The sequence below is a fragment of the Oncorhynchus mykiss genome, chromosome 3 (genome assembly GCF_057628025.1).
Source record: "Oncorhynchus mykiss isolate SJ-2025 chromosome 3, ASM5762802v1, whole genome shotgun sequence".
NCBI classification, from domain to species: domain Eukaryota; kingdom Metazoa; phylum Chordata; class Actinopteri; order Salmoniformes; family Salmonidae; genus Oncorhynchus; species Oncorhynchus mykiss.
The window spans coordinates 43,915,577-43,934,837 of NC_143024.1; the positions used below are offsets into that span (position 1 = coordinate 43,915,577).

General features: G+C 44.5%; 2 protein-coding genes across 7 annotated transcripts in view; one reads left to right on the plus strand and one right to left on the minus strand.

Annotated features, from left to right (window-relative positions):
• LOC110518458 (plectin) overlaps positions 1-19,261 on the minus strand; it is a 184,698-nt gene that overhangs the window by 155,718 nt on the left and 9,719 nt on the right. For 2 of the 6 annotated variants that reach the window (XM_090229332.1, XM_090229316.1), the window contains exon 1: positions 5,875-6,228. The exons of 1 other annotated variant lie outside the window; for it this stretch is intronic. In XM_090229332.1, coding sequence (XP_090085458.1) covers positions 5,875-5,965 — 91 coding nt within the window. In that variant the 5' untranslated portion in view covers positions 5,966-6,228. Of the gene's footprint in view, positions 1-5,874; positions 6,229-19,261 lie in introns of those variants that run through there. 3 more of the 6 variants (XM_090229331.1, XM_090229314.1, XM_090229312.1) reach the window with 2 other exon arrangements.
• On the plus strand, positions 9,075-13,848 carry LOC149984555 (uncharacterized). Its single transcript, XM_090230521.1, is given in 3 exon segments — positions 9,075-9,079; positions 12,981-13,099; positions 13,148-13,848. Coding segments are annotated over 3 exon segments (825 nt in total).

Sequence of the window (19,261 nt, forward strand, 5' to 3'; positions counted from 1 at the left end):
CGTGATCAGCATGGTTCTCAAATATATGTATTATTCCATTTCAGTACTTCTGCGGCAAGCTAAATGCAAGTGGTATGTGAATAGCTTCATACACACTGCATATGTATGGATTTCCATTTCAAGTGGTTACACTAAAAACACAAAAAAAAGGGTATATTTAAAGTAACACTTTTGAGAGTCCTTAATTCAGCCGGTCGACGGGAGACGGACATGCATGGAGAGTCTTAGAGAAAGAGAGAGGGGGAGTGATAGAGAGAGAGAGAGAGAGAGAGAGAGAGAGAGAGAGAGAGAGAGAGAGAGAGAGAGAGAGAGAGAGAGAGAGAGAGAGAGAGAGAGAGAGAGATCTGACGTGTCACTGACCCTGATCCTTAGAATCCCCATCACTTCAGCCTATCAGCCACAAGAAGCTCCTCGGACCCACCACACACACATCACTCACTAGCCTGTCCATTGGGGAAACCTGATCTGCCAGCTCATTAACACACTGAACAATAATATAAACGCAACGTGCAACAATTTCAATGCTTTTACTGAGTTACAGTTCATGTAAGGAAATCAAGCAATTTAAATAAATTCAGTAGGCTCTAATCCAGGGATCAACCACCAGATTCAGCTACGGGACGATTCCTTTTGAGAGGATGGTCGGGGGGACGGAACATAATTACAAATCATTTGTAGAGTGCAAATTGACCACAAGAAGCCGAATAGATATAATATTTGACCAAAACATAATGATTTCAAACCTTGCTTACACTTGTATATGATCACATCTCTCTATTATGCGTGGAAAAACTTGGGAACAGATTTTCTAAACTAAAATCACTTGGAGCTGATTTCCTTGTGTTTTTACAGTTTTTTTTATGTCTAACAATGACAATAAAATATATATCTATATTATTTTTCAGAAAACTTGGGGGGCCGAATAAAACCAACCAGTCGGGTAACCCTGCACTAATCTATGGATTTCACATGACTGAGCAAGTGCGTGGCATTGGCTGCGCCCCTGCTCAGTCATGTGAAATCCATAGATTAGGGCAGGGTTCCCCAACTGGCGGCCCGCAAGCTGAATTTGACCCACGGGTGGCTTTATTTGGCCCCCCAAAAACATTTTAAAAACTATAAAAACACCAGGAAATCAGCTCCAAGTGATTTTAATCAGGGAAATCTGTAGTCTGTGGTTGTGAGGCCGGTTGGATGCACTGCCAAGATCTCTAAAACGACATTGGAGGCGGCTTATGGTTGAGAAATTAACATTTAATTATCTGGAAACAGCTATGTTGGACATTCCTGCTGGCAGCATACCAACTGCACACAACCTCAAATCTTGAGAAATCTGTAGGATTGTGTAGTGTGACAACTGATCATGTGTTGTGCAGCTGTGTAATGATCATGCTGTTTAATCAGCTTCTTGATATGCCACACCTGTCAGGGGGATGGATTATCTTGACAAAGGAGAAATGCTCACTAACAGGGATGTATACAAATTTGTGCACAAAATTTCAAAGGAATAAGCTTTTTGTGCATACAGAAAATGTCTGGGATCTTCTACTTCAGCTCATGAAACATGGGACCAACACTTTACATTTTGCGTTTATATTTCTGTTCATTATATACAGTATACGCACTCACTCACCGCTTTAAAGCAGACAAAGTCACTACAGTCGCACATTACATAGCAACAGTAGAATAGACACCACTGGTTTTAAATAGTTTGTTCATTCATAAAGCCTGGTGACTGACCACTTCCCAAAGGACTTTACACAAGACCCCTAAATATAACTTAAGTCATCCACTGACAGATTCTTCATTGATCTATGGAGATTCATCAAGTTCGGCTTGTCACAACTCACCACAGTCTTTTCTTGTGAGTGCACCCCTCACTTTCTGCAACCTGCAACCTTTGTTTTTAGCATGAGTAATGATTCCATCATTCCATAGCATAAGCACATTTATATCAAATTAAACTATTAACCACAGTCCATATATGTATGTGTTTAATAACCCAGAATAAGATGGTACAATCAAAGTCTGCCCTCGAGCCAAAAATAACTATTTAATTGGCTGGCCGAACAAGGCTGAGGTTATATTTGGGGGTTATTTTAAGCCCCCGCGGGGCGGCGTAGGAAGGCGCCATGGAAGTTGGCGGTGGGAGAGAGTGTGGATGCCAACCGTAGTCCGCCCGTCCGCCCGGCACGTCCATCCAGACTGGGGCAATCCCCCTCACCGGCGGCCCAGTGACGACCCGTCTACATCACCTGCCGTCACAAATTGCATTAGAGGACGCTGGGAAGCCGGCCAGCCACAGTAGCCCGCCTGCCTCCCTCACTCCCTTCGCCATGCTGGGACAGTGAGACAGCACAAGTGAATGAAATAGGTAGAGCACAGGCTGACTAACTTCCAAGGAGGGATATGTTCTATACACAAACTCTAGCGAACGTAAGACAGTAGTGTCATGTTGTCTCCCGAGCTGCAAATGAACCAAAGAGAAATGTTTGACTAACTCCTACAGAGGAACACATATATATATATAAACACTTACAAATGTATTACAGTATTGTTATCCATTAATGTTGTCCGTCCTCCTGATATGACAGTGAATCAAAGAACACAGGCTGAGTGACTCCTAGAGAGGGACACATTGTCACGACTCCGACCGAAGGTGGCTCCCCTTCCCATTCGGGTGGCGCTCGGCGGTCGTCGTCGCCGGCCTACTAGCTGCCACTGATTCTTTCCTCCCCCTCCTTATGTGTTTATTGGTTACACCTGTTTTGAGTTGGTTGTAATTAGTTGGGCTTTATTAGTCAGCCGGCCCGCCCGTTGTTTTGTGCAGGATTAATTATTGTAACCTTTGTGTTTGGTGTAGACGAACGTGTTGGTTTATGTTCGTGGAGTTTGCAGGACAGTTTTCGTCCCCCGTGACTGGGGCGTTTGTTTTGAGCACCCGTTGTTCACCGTGTGTGCATTGAAAGAGCACCATATTGAATTCTCTGTTTCCTGCGCCTGACTTCCCACTCACGACACCCTGAACGTTACACACATTCTATATACTGTACATACTGTGATGAATGTAAGACCCAAGTGTCATGTTGTCCATCTGGCGGTATGACAGAATGGGGGACGGATGGTGAGAATTTTCAAATAGTTAGTTTCATCACCCAGGGGGATACGTCTTCTACCGTGGATAAACTCTGTGCAATGGAGGAGCATCAGTACAAAGTACCAGAGCAATGGTTTAGCATTCTATTCAGACATATTTACCTCATCTCACATAATATGCATCACCAACTTTCTTCTCTCATTGAATATAATCATTTCTGAATCATCTGGCTGACAACTCCACCCCAGACTTCGAGCGAGGTCATTCAAGTGTTCCCTAATCTGGCACTTCTATGGCAACCACTCCTCCTCCTAACAGTGAGGCGAGAAGCACACTACAGCTAAAAAAAAAATGGGGAATTCTCCGGTGAGTGGTGAGTGTGGACAATGAAATGAAATCTCCCAGTGAAACTCCCAACACTGTCACGGTATGCTGCCATGGCTAAAGACGCCTAGCGGAAGAACAAACTAGACATGTGAACTGCGAGCCACCTGGCAATGTTTACAGACTAAATACTTTCTATTATCGGACATCAGCAGGCACACTAGGTCCTACTATATGCCGAGAGATACACAGAGAAGAACAAGAACAAGAGTTGAAGGCAAAAGGGGGTTTACAAGAAGTCTGATGAGTCATGACCTGAGATTCACCTGTGCATGATAGTGAGGAAACACCACTGAAAGGAACACAGGTTCAAATTAAAACAATTAACTCAAGAAATCAAGAGACAGAGAATGAGACACACTGGGAGAGATGGCGAAAGACGGAGAAAGAAAGAGAGAGAGAGACAGAGATACTGGGAGGGATGGCGAGAGACAGAGAAAGAAAGAGAGAGAGACAGAGATACTGGGAGGGATGGCGAGAGCCAGAGAAAGAAAGAGAGAGAGACAGAGATGCTGGGAGGGATGGCGAGAGACAGTGAGTGGGGGTGATACAGAGAGAGACAGAGACTGGGAGGAATGGAGAGAGAGAAAGAGAGAACGGGGTCTGAGACAGAGAGAGACTGGGAGAGATGGAGAGAGACAGATGAGCAGCTCATTGCCTCCCTGACTCCTGTGCCTTAATAAGGAGAGCAGAGCAGGACAGTCTTGCCTGTTTTACGTTCCTTGCCTGTAGGACAGATACTGTGAATACAGAACACAGAGGAACGTCTCAAATATAAACACCTGCCTGGCTGCCACCGTCCTTGGCCATGCGTTCTATAACACCCCCCCCCCCCCCCCCCCCCCCCCACACACACACACACACACACACACACACACACACACACACGGTGAATTCAGCTTGAAATAAAACAAAACACACGTGTATGCATGCCCCCCCCCAAATAGTTCACAAACAGAAACCCACAAACGTGCAGATCCACCCAGCAACAGCTAAATTGATTCAGCACCGGGGCTCATTCTCCAGATTCTCTCGGGGGGAAGAAAAAAAACTGGGGCGATATTTATAGATGAGCTCTCTGTTTTCTGAAGGAAGGACTGGCTGGAAGGACTACTTCCTCGGGGAAAGCAGAACGGGGATACATAAAGGGGAGCAAAATGCAGGGAGAAGGAGAGAGAAGGGACACCAGGATGAGAGAGATGGAGGGAGTTAGAGCTTTGATATCCAGAACAGTAAAGGAATAAGGAAAGACATGCAGAGAGATGGGGATATGGAGAGGAGTTATGGGTACAAAGACACACCAATGCTGGTGTGTGAAATAGCAATGGAGGAGTTTCGGGGCGTGTGGACGAGGTTTTCTGCTGATGAGGATAGTGGAATGAGGCCTGATCGTCAATGGACGCAGTATGAAATGATTGAGGTAGTGCATAATCACCTGTGCATCCCAAAACCCACTTCTGACTGGGGGCTCAATTCAATCAAGTCCACATTGCAGTATTGCATTTACCCATTAGCTCTTTTTCCCCATGGTGATATAAAATCACAGACTGGTCTGGGGTTGCTGTATAGAGCCCTATACAGACTACCAGGTAGACTCCCCACACGGGTACGCCTTCACTTTTCAGACGTGCGGAAGCAGGGTGACATTTTTAAACAAAGCCTCTGCGCTGAATTCCAGCCTATATACCATATGAACATCATGAGCCAAAAGGAGATGATTGACACTCCAACCAGTGGATGTGACAGACTACGAACGACAGAGCATTCTTTAACAGGAACATTAGCCAAGTGGCTCAAAAGAGGCCATTAAAGAGAACATTCATTGTATTAATTGTGGTAGACGACACTTAATGTGATAATAATTGACGGACAGTACGTTTCATCGTAGAGAAACAACTCCTGTCCACGTCCCATGAACTGCAGCTGGGCAAAAGATAACACAATCAGATGAGCACCTACAGTACACGTAAGACCCTCTCCGCTCCATTTCATTAAGGTCAAAGGTTAGAATGGTAGACCTAGTTGGCTATGGCCACATGTCAAAGTAGAGCAGTGGAGTAAATCAACAGTGAACTTTGACAACCTCCACTGAGAGAGACCGGCAGAGTGGCAGCAAAACGTGGTCCAATCAACACTTCACTCAGCACTCTGGAGGAGCAGTGTGTGGCTGGCCGCCTGCACTCCCTGTTGCGCACACACACACGCACACACACACACACGCACACGCACACACACACACACACACGCACACACACACACACACACGCACACACACGCACCCGCACACGCACACACACACCTCCTCACACACACGCACTCAATCCTGTCATCACCGGCAGCAGTAGCAGCAGTCACCCCTCTATGTGAGTGTGTGGGCCCTAGCTGGCATGTACCTTTGTACTTCTCCCTGACGTTCTCATACGCCTGGATGAAGTCCTGCTCCTCTGCATTGGGGGGCAGGCATGCGGGTTCGTACATGGCCATGGCCGGCGCTGTCTGTCAACGGGGCACGTCACCCTCTGCTCCTCTTTTTGTTGTTCTCCTCTGCCTTCTTCTCCTTTTGAGGTCAGCGGGCTCCCTCTCGCTCGTTCCCTGTTCATGCGACAACCCCTGCTGTCTGTCTGCCTGCTCTGTAGTTCTCTCAGTAGGTTATGAGCTCTCCACAGCTCTCAACTTCATTCCAGTGGTCAGCACCCCCCCCCACCCCCCCACCCCCCACCCCCTCGTAACAGAGAAATACTCAATATGAATGCCAGGCTCCTCCTCTTAAGCTCTTAAAGACACATGGCAGGGGAAGCACACAGAGAGAGAGAGAGAGAGAGAGAGAGCGAGAGAGAGAGAGAGAGAGAGAGAGAGAGAGAGAGAGAGAGAGAGAGAGAGAGAGAGAGAGAGAGAGAGAGAGAGAGAGAGAGAGAGAGAGCGAGAGCACCATCAAACCATTGCATAGTAGTAAAGCCCCACATGGGTTTAGCATGTACTTTCCTAACCAAACTCACAGTCACACCCAGTAACAACTCCTACACAAATGAACAGACAAGCTGCTACAGTATTTCTACAGCGGGCCCAATTCCTGACTTAGGGTTAAAAAAAGGAATAACAAATTCTCAATATAAGATGCAAGACCCAAACACAAACATTGAAAAATATATATGTATATATACTCAAATGTACAGTATATGCAATCCTAATCACAGAAACAAAATAAAAGCTCAATTGAATTATAAAAAACAAACCAAATAAAAACAATTCTCATGATCAAGGATATTTTTCCCTCCCTTCCACAGATTATGCCAATGCACTATGCTGTTGCTGCCTAGCTGGCGTGTCCGGGTCATTCACCAGGCAGTGGAAGTCAATGTTTTGATGCTGCTGCCTCTCAATTGATGAATACGTTTAAAAACTAGTTACAATGCAGATATGCCCTTGTCATCCTCTGGGAACAAGCTCCTTCGAAAGCAGGCAACATTGAATATTCAGCAGCTCCTCTACTTGACAATCCAGGGATAACTATTATTTATTTTTTATGTCATGACTTCATCAATTTAATATCACACCTGATTTGGCAGCCTCACTACGGTACCCATACAAGCCACATAAAAGGTTTGGTGAATCATCTGTATCGGTGCGAAAGCAATAAAACAACTAACAATGCTGACATTTGACAATGCTGACATCTTCCAACAGTTGAAAGTGCCATGCCCAGTTGATAATCACTCTGATACTTGCCTCGAAACGGAACCTAAACTATACTGAAACTAATTTCACACATGTAACAACAGATTAAATAAATTACGTAAAAGCATGATGGGGAGAACGGGTGAGTTGATGAACGAGGGGATGCGAACAATACATAATTATGTAATCCGCCATTGTGAATGAAGAACAGGGAGGCCCATTCTATTGTATTGATCCACTCTCATTCTAATCTTAAAACTGTATGTACCCGACATCAGTCCTTCGAATCAAAGCAGTCCTATCAGTGTTGCAGAATGTGGTGAGTGTTGCAGAATGTGGTGATGAGGCAAGGGGAGAAATGTCACTATGGCCAAGTTGCTTGCAAAGAAAACAAGTCTGGCTGGCACCGTGAACAAAGCTCCCTCCCTCTGCGCAAAATAAGGCCCCTATAAAGAGAAAACCGGAGACCATTACGCACTACAACCAAACAAAGGTATGTCAAAGTGTGTCAACGAGTGAAAGTTACAAACACTTTGTCAACTGTTAGGACAAGGGATAACAGCTAAATGAAATCCAACTAACTCCGTTGCGTGTAGACGCACACAAGCACATGCTGATAATAATTGACTATTTTTGACTGCTGCCATATCGACACTTATATTCATTATAATGTCATTATTGCGTTTGTGCTGAGTTTCACTATTTATCAAGGCCACTTGGTGCATATAATGATGTTTAGGCTACCGATGTTTTCATCAGTTGACCGCGCATCTTGACCCTGCATCTTGGTGGTTGAGCTATTTTTAGTCTATTTTGTTGTTATAAAACGAAGCTGTTACCGTGTTCAGACACATTTCTGCTTCATAGTTGTAACAAACACTAATAAAATTGATTGAAAGCGTATTTCTTTTACATGGAGCCTACAGTAACATAAACCGATAACAATTAGATTTTGATATAAAATATTATATTATAAAATAATATAATATAAAATAATCTAACGTTACCCACAGCCTTCATAAACACTACCAAATTATTATTTTTGCAAAAGCATATATGAAATGTATTAATTACACTGTTAGAATGTTGCAGTCAGAATGACTGCTCATTAGCTTGAAGGGGGGTCCCTCGAGGCCCAACGGTTCTAGTGTTAACTCCTCCAAGTATTGTTATATTTCAGTGTCTTTAAACGTCAGATCCCCTCAGCAGCACAATGACAGGGAGTAGAGGCAGTATCGTAGGAAAATCTCCCCTCGTTGTTTCATTGCTGTCCTGGCCGTTCTATCAGCGAGTTTCTCATGACCAAGGCCAGTCCCTGACATCAGCCAGGGGGCTTTCCTGTGAGGAAACAGGATAAGTCCAAACGCCTCACTCGCCACTGGAAAAGGAGCCGTTGTTGCCGTTCCAGACAAACGCCCACACTTCGACAGGAAATGGAAACTGTTTCACTACTGGCACAGGATAGGACTAGGACTACACAGACCTGATCTAGCCTGGTCCCAGATCTGTTGATGCTGTCTTGCCAACTCCTATGAACATTGTTGGTCATTCCTCTGATCACTGTCCCTTTCCATCTTTGGAGGATGCACGCACTCAAAGACTTGGCCTCTACTGGTTTACCTGACTATAGCTAGGCTACTCATAATGATGTGTTGCTTGTTTTTTTGTTTCTTTTTGAAGCACTTTCAGCCTGTTATGAAAAGCACAAAATAAAAACATGTATTAATTATTATTATTATCAAGCCAAACATTGGCGACTCAGTGACCATAGGAGTTGGCAAGCCAACACAAACAGATACGAGACCAAGCTTGCATCCATACTTTACTGCACTAAACAGTGCTGAAGCTAACTCTAGTATTCTATCGTTGCCATGTGCCATAACAATAGAAAACTCGAGTAGCCTTCGGCATACGGTAGATGCGGTAAAGAGGCCAATCAAACTTGACTAAAATAATGAAATTGCCATGGAAACGCGCGGGGGAAAGGGCCATGGGGGAAAGAGTATCCTCATTTCCCCCTTGCAAAATTAGCCTACATTTGGGTTATTGTTTGTATGTGTATTTAACACTATGTTGAGGTAGAAATCTGAGTATAATTGTTGTATGGATGTTAACCCCAACACATGTTCATGTCATCGTTACCAATCAACTGCATTACAGTTAAAAAAACGACGACTTCTATGCTAGCTATGCTTAAACAAACGGGAGTTAGCATTCACTTCTTCTAAACCTGAAAAGGGAAAGACCTAGGCAATTGTACAACTGAATGCTTGAACTGAAAAGTGTCTTCCGCAAATAACCCAAGCCCTCTGAATCAGAGAGGTACGGGGAGCTACCTTTGTTGACATCCACTGCCCTGTTCAGGGGTAGAACAACTTTTTTTTTTTTACCTTGTCAGCTCAAGGCTTTGAGCTTGCAACCGCTCGGTTACTAGTCCAACGCTCTAACCACTAGGCTAAAGGGCTGAGGGTACTAGAAGACTGTACTGTGGCTTAACAGATGGGAGTGGAGTGGTGTGTTCCTGTATAAACCCATTTACACCATTTCTCTACACCTCACCTGGAGATGAACACACACATAGATGTACACACACACACACATCACGTCACACATTCATACTTGTTACTGGTGTTTCAGCAACAGGCCCTTTAGAAATATTTACATTTACACTTACTTCTTTCCGTGCCTCGACACTTCGTCTAGCCCCCTAAAAATAGGTGAGTTGTGAGTTGTTAACAAGATACAAGTTAATGACATCTTTGAGGACTCTCCAGTTGTCTATATGAGGTGAAAGATGACCATTGTGTGTGTGTGTGTGTGTGTGCGTGCGTGCGTGTGTGTGTGTGTTTGAATGTGCATCTATGTATACCTAACTTTGTGTCAACACAATCTGAGATGATTGTTTGCAGTTTCCCAGATCCCAATGCAGACAACAGGTGTGCTACGCTGTGTGCTTAGGCATGTGGCAGTTTGCATGTGGCTTGAGATACTCACACACGCTGTGTGCATGTCTATTACATTTACATTGTAGTCATTTAGCAGACGCTGTTATCCAGAGCGACTTATAGTTAGTGCATTCTTCCTAAGATCGATAGGTGACACAACCACATATCACAGTCATAGTAAGTACATTTTCCTCAATAAAGAAAGTATCAGCAAAGTCTGGTAGGAAAGTCAAGAGCAAGATTATTTTTTGTGTGGGGTTGGGGGTGTAGTGTGTAGTAGTGATGAAGTTGGTTGCGGTTATTAACTATGAGAACTATGAAACTGAACTATGAAACTGTCTCTAACCACAATAGAAAGAGGAGTGGGAGGCCCAGGTGCACAACTGAGACAGAGAACAAATACATTATAGTGTCTAGTTTGAGAAACACAAGTCCTCAACTCGCAGCTTATTAAATAGTACCCGCAAAACACCAGTCTCAATGTCAACAGTGAAAAGGCGATTCCGGGATGCTGGCCTTCTAGGCAGATTTGCAAAGAAAAAGCCATATCTCAGACTGGCCAATCAAAAGAAAATATTAAGATGGGCAAAAGAACACAGACACTGGACAGAGGAATTCTGCCTAGAAGGCCAGCATCCCGGAGTAGCCTCTTCACTGTTGACGTTGAGACTGGTGTTTGCGGGTACTATTTCATGAAGCTGCCAGTTGAGGATATGTGAGGCGTCTGTTTCTCAAACTAGACACTAATGTACTTGTCCTCTTCCACACTTGTGCCCCGGGGCCTCCCACCCTTTCTATTCTGGTTATAGCCAGTTTGCACTGTTCTGTGAAGGGAGTAGTGCACAGTGTTGTACGAGATCTTCAGTTTCTTGGCAATTTCTCGCATGGGATAGCCTTAATTTCTAAGAACAAGAATAGACTGACGAGTTTCAGAAGAAAGTCTTTGTTTCTGGCCATTTTGAGCCTGTAATCGAACCCACAAATGCTGATGCTCCAGATACACAACTAGTCTAAAGAAGGCCAGTTTTATTCCCTCATTAATCAATTTGCCTTTAAAATGATAAACTGGATTAGCTAACACAACGTGACATTGGAACACAGGAGTGATGGTTGCTGATAATGGGCCTCTCTACACCTATGTAGATATTCCATTAAAAATCAGCCATTTCCAGCTACAATAGTAATTTACAACATTAACAACATCTACACTGTATTTCTGATCAATTTGATGTTATTTTAATGGACAAAAAATGTGATTTTCTTTCAAAAACAAGGACATTTCTAAGTGACCCCAAACTTTTGAAAGTAGTGTATACAGTTGAAGTCAGAGTCATTAAAACTCGTTTTTCAACCACTCCACAAATTTATTGTAAACAAACTATAGTTTTGGCAAGACAGTTAGGACATCTACTTTGTGCATGACACAAGTAATTTTTCCAACAATTGTTTACAGACAGATTATTTCACTGTATCTAAATTCCAGTAGGTCAGAAGTTTACATACACTAAGTTTAAACAACTTGGAAAATTCCAGAAAATGATATCATGGCTTTAGAAGCTTCTGTTTGTCTAATTGACATAATTTGAGTCAATTGGAGGTGTACCTGTGGATGTATTTCAAGGTCCACCTTCAAACTCAGTGCCTCTGCTTGATATCATGGGAAAATCAAAAGAAATCAGCCAAGACCTCCACAAGAAAATTGTAGACCTTCACAAGTCTGGTTCATCCTTGAGAGAAATTTCCAAACGCCTGAAGGTACCACCCTCATCTCAGTTACACCAGCTCTGTAAGGAGGAATGGGCGAAAATTCACCCAACTTATTGTGGGAAGCTTGTGGAAGGCTACCCGAAATGTTTCACCCAAGTTAAACAATTTAAAGACAATGCTACCAAATACTAATTGAGTGTAGGTAAACGTCTGACTCACTGGGAATGTGAGGAAAGAAATAAAAGTTGAAATAAATCATTCTCTCTATGATTATTCTGACATTTCACATTCTTAAAATAAAGTGGTGATCCTAACTGACCTAAGACAGGGAATTTTTACTAGGATTAAATGTCAGGAATGGTGAAAAACTGAGTTTAAATGTATTTGGCTAAGGTGTATGTAAACTTCCGACTTCAACTGTAGATATCAATAATAAGTGATATCCGTAAAGCCGTAGAATACACCTCTACTGTCATCCTTACCTCCAAGCGTTTATTCAAGTTGGATAGTCTTTGGATGCAGACAGCAGTTGTACCATTGGACTGTAGCCTACAAAAGCCTATTCCTGCTCTTTTCCCACAATCCATCAAACCCATTTGGTGTGTCATCATAGTGTTCTCTGACTTGTGGTCAGACTCGCTCAGGTGGAACAAACTGAAACTTGCACGTCATTGAGAAAACAGAGAAGTATCAAAGATTTTTTTTGCAAACCTCCTTTCTGAATTTAAAAGTAATCCTCAAAGTAATCATCTAGTTTTTCAAAAATATCTGTAATCTGATTACAATATTTTTGCTGGTAACGGATTACAGTTACCAATTTTTTTGTAATCCCTTTCATGTAACAGATTACAAATAATCAGTTACTCCCCAACCCTGCGTGTGTGTGTGTGTGTATGTCTGTGTGTACAGTTGGTGAGATGTCCATTTTAGCAATCAAATAACTATAGCTATGCTAGGTGATGGTTTGGTTTATCATGTAAATGTCTATGTAGAAGAAAACTGTAGGAGTAAGTGGAGAGGACTCAGGGACAGGTATCAGAAAGAGAGAGAAGACAGAGAGAGAAGGGCAGAGAAAGAGAAAAAGAGATCAGGGTCAGCATCTTCAGGCCATTTATTGTGCCTAGGGCAACGGGTGGCAATTTTACAGCCAGATCCTCTACGTCTTTCACAAGTGAGGGCGCCACCGGTGCATCAAGACCTTCTACGTCATCTATAAGTGCAACGACCACCGGTGCAGCGAGACCCTCTACGACGTCTATGTCATCCACAAGTATGACCACAACCGGCACCGGTGCATCAAGAACCTCTACATCATCCACAAGTGTGACCTCCACTGCAGCAAGACCCTTTACGTTGCCTACGTCATCCACAAGCGTGACCACCACCTCCAACGGTGCATCAAGAACCTCTACGTCATCCACAAGCGTGACCTCCACTGCAGCAAGACCCTTTACGTTGCCTACGTCATCCACAAGCGTGACCACCACCTCCAACGGTGCATCAAGAACCTCTACGTCATCCACAAGTGCTACCACCACTGCCACCGGTGCAGCGATGGAAGATGCTGAAATGGAGGAAGCACCTCTGGATATGGGAGCCGGTGAGATTATTATGACCCTCACGGAAGTGACCACCGAGGACCTTGTTGAACAGGATGTGGCCATTGAGACAAATGAGGAGAGAAACAGGGAGAGAAACTAAGATTAACAACGTCACACCAGGCGTCATCGGAAGTACCAGTCCCCAGATCCGCTCAACTCATTTCAGCAGAGGCTCCTCCAAGCAACAGTGCGATCAAGACCACCTTCCTCAACGTTGGTCTCATTGTTGAAAGAACCTATTCTCTACTATCTTGACTATTTATTATTGCAATTATTGCAAAAATATATTATAGGCTATCACAAGGGCCTTGGTCAGGGAGGTGACCAAGAACCTGATGGTCATTCTGAAAGAGCTCCAGAGATCCTCTGTGGATATGGGAGAACATTCCAGAAGGACAACAATCTATGCAGAACTCCACCAATCAGGCCTTTATTGTAGAGTGACCAAATGGAAGCCACTCCTCAGTAAAAGGCAGATGACAGCCCGCTTGGAGTTTGCCAAAAGTCACCTAATGACTTTCAGACCATGAGAAACTAGACTCTCTGGTCTGACGAAACCAAGATTGAACTCATTGGCCTGAATGCCAAGCATCACGTCTGGAGGAAAGCTGGCACCATCCCTACGGTGAAGCATGGTGGTGGCAGCATCATGCTGTGGGGATGTTTTTCAGCAGTAGGGACTGGGAGACTTGTCAGGATCGAGGGAAAGATGAACGTAGCAAAGTACAGAGAGATCCTTGATGAAAACCTGCTCCAGAGCGCTCAGGACCTCAGACTGGGGCAAAGGTTCACTTTCCAACAGGACATCTACCCTAAGCACACAGCCAAGACAACGCAAGATTGGCTTCGGGACAAGTCTCTGAATGTCCTTGAGTGGCCCAGCCGGACTTGAACCCGATCAAACAACTCTGGAGAGACCTGAAAATAGCTGTGCAGCGACGCTCCCCATCCAACCTGACAGAGCTTGAGAGGATTTGCAGAGAAGAATGAGAGAAACTCCCCAAATACAGGTGTGCCAAGCTTGTAGCGTCATACCCTAAAAGACTTGAGGCTGTAGTCGCTGCCAAAGGTGCTTCAACAAAGTACTGAGTAAAGGGTCTGAATACTTATGTAAATGTGATATCATTTTTAAAAATCTGAATACTTTCCAAATGCACTCTATCCAGCTCAGGGCTAAAGCTATCCATTTGGTTTGCTAACTTGCTAGCTATGTGGCTAAATGTTAAGAACAAGCTTCTTGTTAACATCTTAGATTTCTTATAGTTCAATTCCCTCCTGGATATATATTTTTTTAAATAGCGCCTCTTGTGTGCACTTTCGGTAATACCATATGCCCCGGAACGGTACAGAAACGGTATGGTGGTATGATTGTTGGATGTCTATGAACACACTGTCATACATCCCTGCAACGAGCCATTGAAGAGAAGTGGGACATGAAGTCCTATGTACTGACCACTGAGAAAATGGAGGAGAGGCACACAGCTGAGAACCTAAAAAATGTGATTTACTACCCTCGTTGCTGAGTGGGTGGGGGACAGTAATAAGGTGAGCGCCGTATGGTAGCCAAGACTGAGGTAGATTGAACTGAATGGCCCCCTAGTGGTCATATGCAGCACCATATCTGCATTATGAATTCACATGTACATTTTTTTTTGTTGTTATTGTTTAAACTGTAAAAACAAAATGCAGTTTAAACGTTAAGAACATTTTTACATTTGTCACATCCCTAGTGTGCATGTGTGTGATGTTTGATGCTGTGTGTGCTGACAGCACCTGGGGATGTATTACCCTGTACAAACCCATGTACACAACTAACATGGGAGTGAATATGTCCACTTCGGCCTATGAGGTGAGTGATATGACACTGCATGAACACGTTAACATGTAAACACAGCTGGCACAAACACGGAATTAAACATGCCCAACTTGACCTGTGACCTGTGCCTTTTACTTTGACTCAGGTGGCTTGTGAGTCCTTCATAGCTTTCCCATGTGTGTAATGCCATTGATGAAGCCAGACAGGCTTGAAACATGCCCCCTCAGTAACCTCACACCTCTAGGTCCCTGCACTCTCCGTTCTTCTGCAGGAAGTAGGTCTATACTTAGAGAAAAAGGTGCTTCCTAGAACCATAAAGGGTTCTTGGACTGTCCCTGTAGGGAGAGCCCCGTTTGGTTCCAGGTAGAACTCTTTTTTGGTTCCAGGTAGAACCTTTTGTTTGAGGTTTCTTGACTGGGTGAAAGGGTTCTACATGGAAGCAAAAAAAGTGTCCTCCAACCGGGACAGTTCTCCTACAGGAACAGCCGTAGAACCCTTTATGATCCGTTTGTTGTTTTAAGAATGTATGGCTCAAACCGCCGGTGTGCTTTAAGCATCCATCAGAGTTTGTTAATCTCGGCGTTGTACATCCCGAGAGTGAAGTGTCATTAATCCCAGGGCCCGCGCCAACCTCAGCAGCTTTTATAAATGTATGTCTAAGTTATTAATGAATACTCTGCTGGAGGATGGTGGCGATGAGCGCATTTACTGTAAGCAGAGCGGGTACAGGGACGCTGCAGATTGCAAGCAAAGGCACACACACACACACAAAGACACAAGTATGCACGCACGTACACGCGTGTACACACAGATGCGCGTGCACATGCACACACAGTTAAGCACAAACACACGCGCAAGAAGGAGCTCATTTTGGCAGTAAAGGCGGGCCAGAGATAACAGACTCCTGAGCTGTAATTCTAAAGCCATAACTACAACTGCGTGTGTGTGGCTCTTGGTTTATGCACGCTATGATTTATAGTCCTTTGCAACGGGGAGGAAATGAATATGGCAAGTGAGAAATGAAACTGGAATTGAAGGGTGTAGAGAGATACTGTCCTACAGGGCTAATATTCCAATGTTCTATTGAAACAATATCAGCTTTTTTGGCACTTGCGTTTGCACTGGGTTAGGCACTCTTGCTTGTTTCAAATTAGATTCGTTTTGCAACCAATCAAATCTGTGTCACAGACTAACATCTATGACCAAGATGGCTGACACAAATAATATTACTCATGTCAGGCTACTACGTCACCCACATACTGTAAATGTGTCACCGTTCTGTGTGTGTTTCAAAGTGACCTTCCTGCCAGCTGTCCCTTAATGCCTTGAGTGTGTGTGTGTGGGGGGGGGGGGGGGGGGGGGCTACAGAGACCCATCTCTCAGTTTATCGATCGCTCCCTCTCTCACTCCTACCTCTTGACAACATATCTCCATGCTAATCAGTTACAGCCAGGACAGGAGTCTCTAAACATGTCTCGGGTTCATGTATAATTACATAAAGAATCCCTATAAGCCTCCAGCTTATATGGCGTATTCTGAGCAGTGTACTACTTGTGTAACGAGTGTGTGCGGACTGTGCAATGATGTTGACAGTACAGGAGAATGCCATGGAAACAGGCTGGTGCCACCCTCTGGTTACTGACAAGTCATTCAGTCTGACATTCTTATCTTGGTGACATCAGGGACATGCCTATCTAGTCTATCCCATGCTCTACCTTACCTTGCCTCTAACTAGTCACCATCAGGCACCACTGTAATACCCCAACTTCTACTCTTCATACTAGTAACGCGTCTTAGTCATTCATTTGCGTGAGCATGCAATGGGGCTTCGTCAGTGAGCCATTTTATGCTGTGTCCAAAAAGTCCTTTACCACACATAAAAAGGAAATTGAACCCCTCTGACTGACTTTTCAGTAAGTATAAAACTTGTCCTCTGTGAAATGAAAGGAGAGCCATTGTGGCCAATAAGATCGGCCGCAACAAATATGTAACACATTCTATTGAAAACGATAGAGAATGAGGCACATTTTCCAGAGGCTCAAAGGGTTTCCAGGGCTACTCCAGGACCGGGAAACGTTCCCATGCGGACTGACACCTGGTGGTGAATACGGCTACTGCAGCCTGGAGGCTTCTGGAGGGATGGAGAAAAGGGTCCACTGACACACGACAGGCCTCTGTTGAGCAAATGCCTAAGATGTTTTGGAGATCTGCGAGAGACAAATAAGACGCATGCTGTACCACAGTGTGGAATGACAGACAGCCTGTTCTTTTTAGTGCTTCTACTGATGGCAGCCCTCAGGCATGGCTTCAACCCAAAGTCCCTCAGTGACTGAGACAGTACCAATGCGTGTGAATGGTGGATTATTTATTACACTGACTGAAGAGACTCTCTTTCACTCTGTTTACAGCACAGTGAACACACTCTGAGAGAAACAGAGAGGACGCATGACTCATCCAGTCATCAATATGCAGTCAGTGCAGAATCACACGGCCCTGTGAATCAAATGGCTCTTTCCTACATTAAAATCTGCTCTCTGTGTGTGTGTGTGTGTGTGTCTGTGTGTGTGTGTGTGTGTGTGTGTGTGTGTGTGTGTGTGTGAGTGTGTGTGTGTGTGTGTGTGTGTGTGTGTGTGTTTGTGTGAGTGTGTGTGTGTGTGTGTGTGTGTGTGTGTGTGTGTGTGTGTGTGTGTGTGTGTGTGTGTGTGTGTGTGTGTGTGTGTGTGTGTGTGTGTGTTTGTGTGAGTGTGTGTGTGTGTGTGTGTGTGTGTGTGTGTCTGTGTACGCGGCGCCGTGACTTTGACAGCTTTAGATCATAGCAGCTCTGTTATGAATAATAGACAGCCACTCAGTAGGGATGTTAGCCGGTTAAGTAAAGCCTTACCCCAGAGGAGGGCCCTGTCAGAAACAGACACCGTTCACACACATTACAGCTCTGAACACAACAAGGCCGTCAAAGTGTGCAACTAGCATGGCACCAGATGTTGTAATACATTTTTTTTAATGTGTCAACAGTGTCAACATATTTATTCATGACTCCTGTCTGAGGTGAAATCATTGAATGATTCTCTTCAGCCCTCTAAAATCAAAGCTAGCATATCTAGCGGCGTTGGATGGCGTTCAAAACACCTATTGTATTGTAATCCACAGTGAATTCTCTGGTAGGGGTATACACTAGTTCTACCAAGGCTGTACACTGTGAATGGTGAATCTTCCCTCAACCACTGGGTGGCTGTCCTGAGTCTCTTTCTCTCCCTTGACCTTTTGGTGTGAGTGACTGAAAAGCGGGGACACTGCTCTGGAGTTCAGGTCCCAGGGGACACATTAAGGATGACACACATTCTTCGGCCCTGGCGCTTACACGACCTTTCACCTCCCGGGTTCCCTAGTTTGACCTCACTTTTCACCCTTTTCAAGAACACTGGTAGAGGAGCTGAGAAGAACTCCCTCTGGGAGAATTGAGTTGAACTCAACAAGAGCCTTTTGACACTGGAGTGTAAATGACACAGATTGAACCATTCCCAACTGTTCCAAGTGTGCCAAAGGAGAGTGCTATATGACAAATAGCCATACCCCACATGTCACTGCTAGGGGATGCAGCTTCATGGTATTTCATTTATAACCTGAATACATGAAGGAAGAGCCCAACAACTCCCCTGCTCCTCTGAGCCAGAGAGCTCCCGTAAGTGATTCAAATCAGCCTCGATGAAGTAATTAGAGACATAGTAGTACATTTTAAAACCTGTCTGTCTAAGACCCGCCACGCGAGGGAGACATTAGTGGATACATGTGTTTAAGGGAGAACTATCTGCAGAAGGCACCGTTCTCCGGTTCCTGCCAGTATGCACATACACACCTGCCTCTAGGGAACACTGCTGCACTCAGAGCAAAGCCTACTAATTAGCGCCTGTCCCACACCGCACAGGAGGCTGGTGGCACCTTAATTGGGGAGGACGGGCTCGTGGTAAATGACTGGAGGGGAACGGGTGGAATGGTATCAAAATACATCACCAACATGGTTTCCATGTGTTTGACGCCG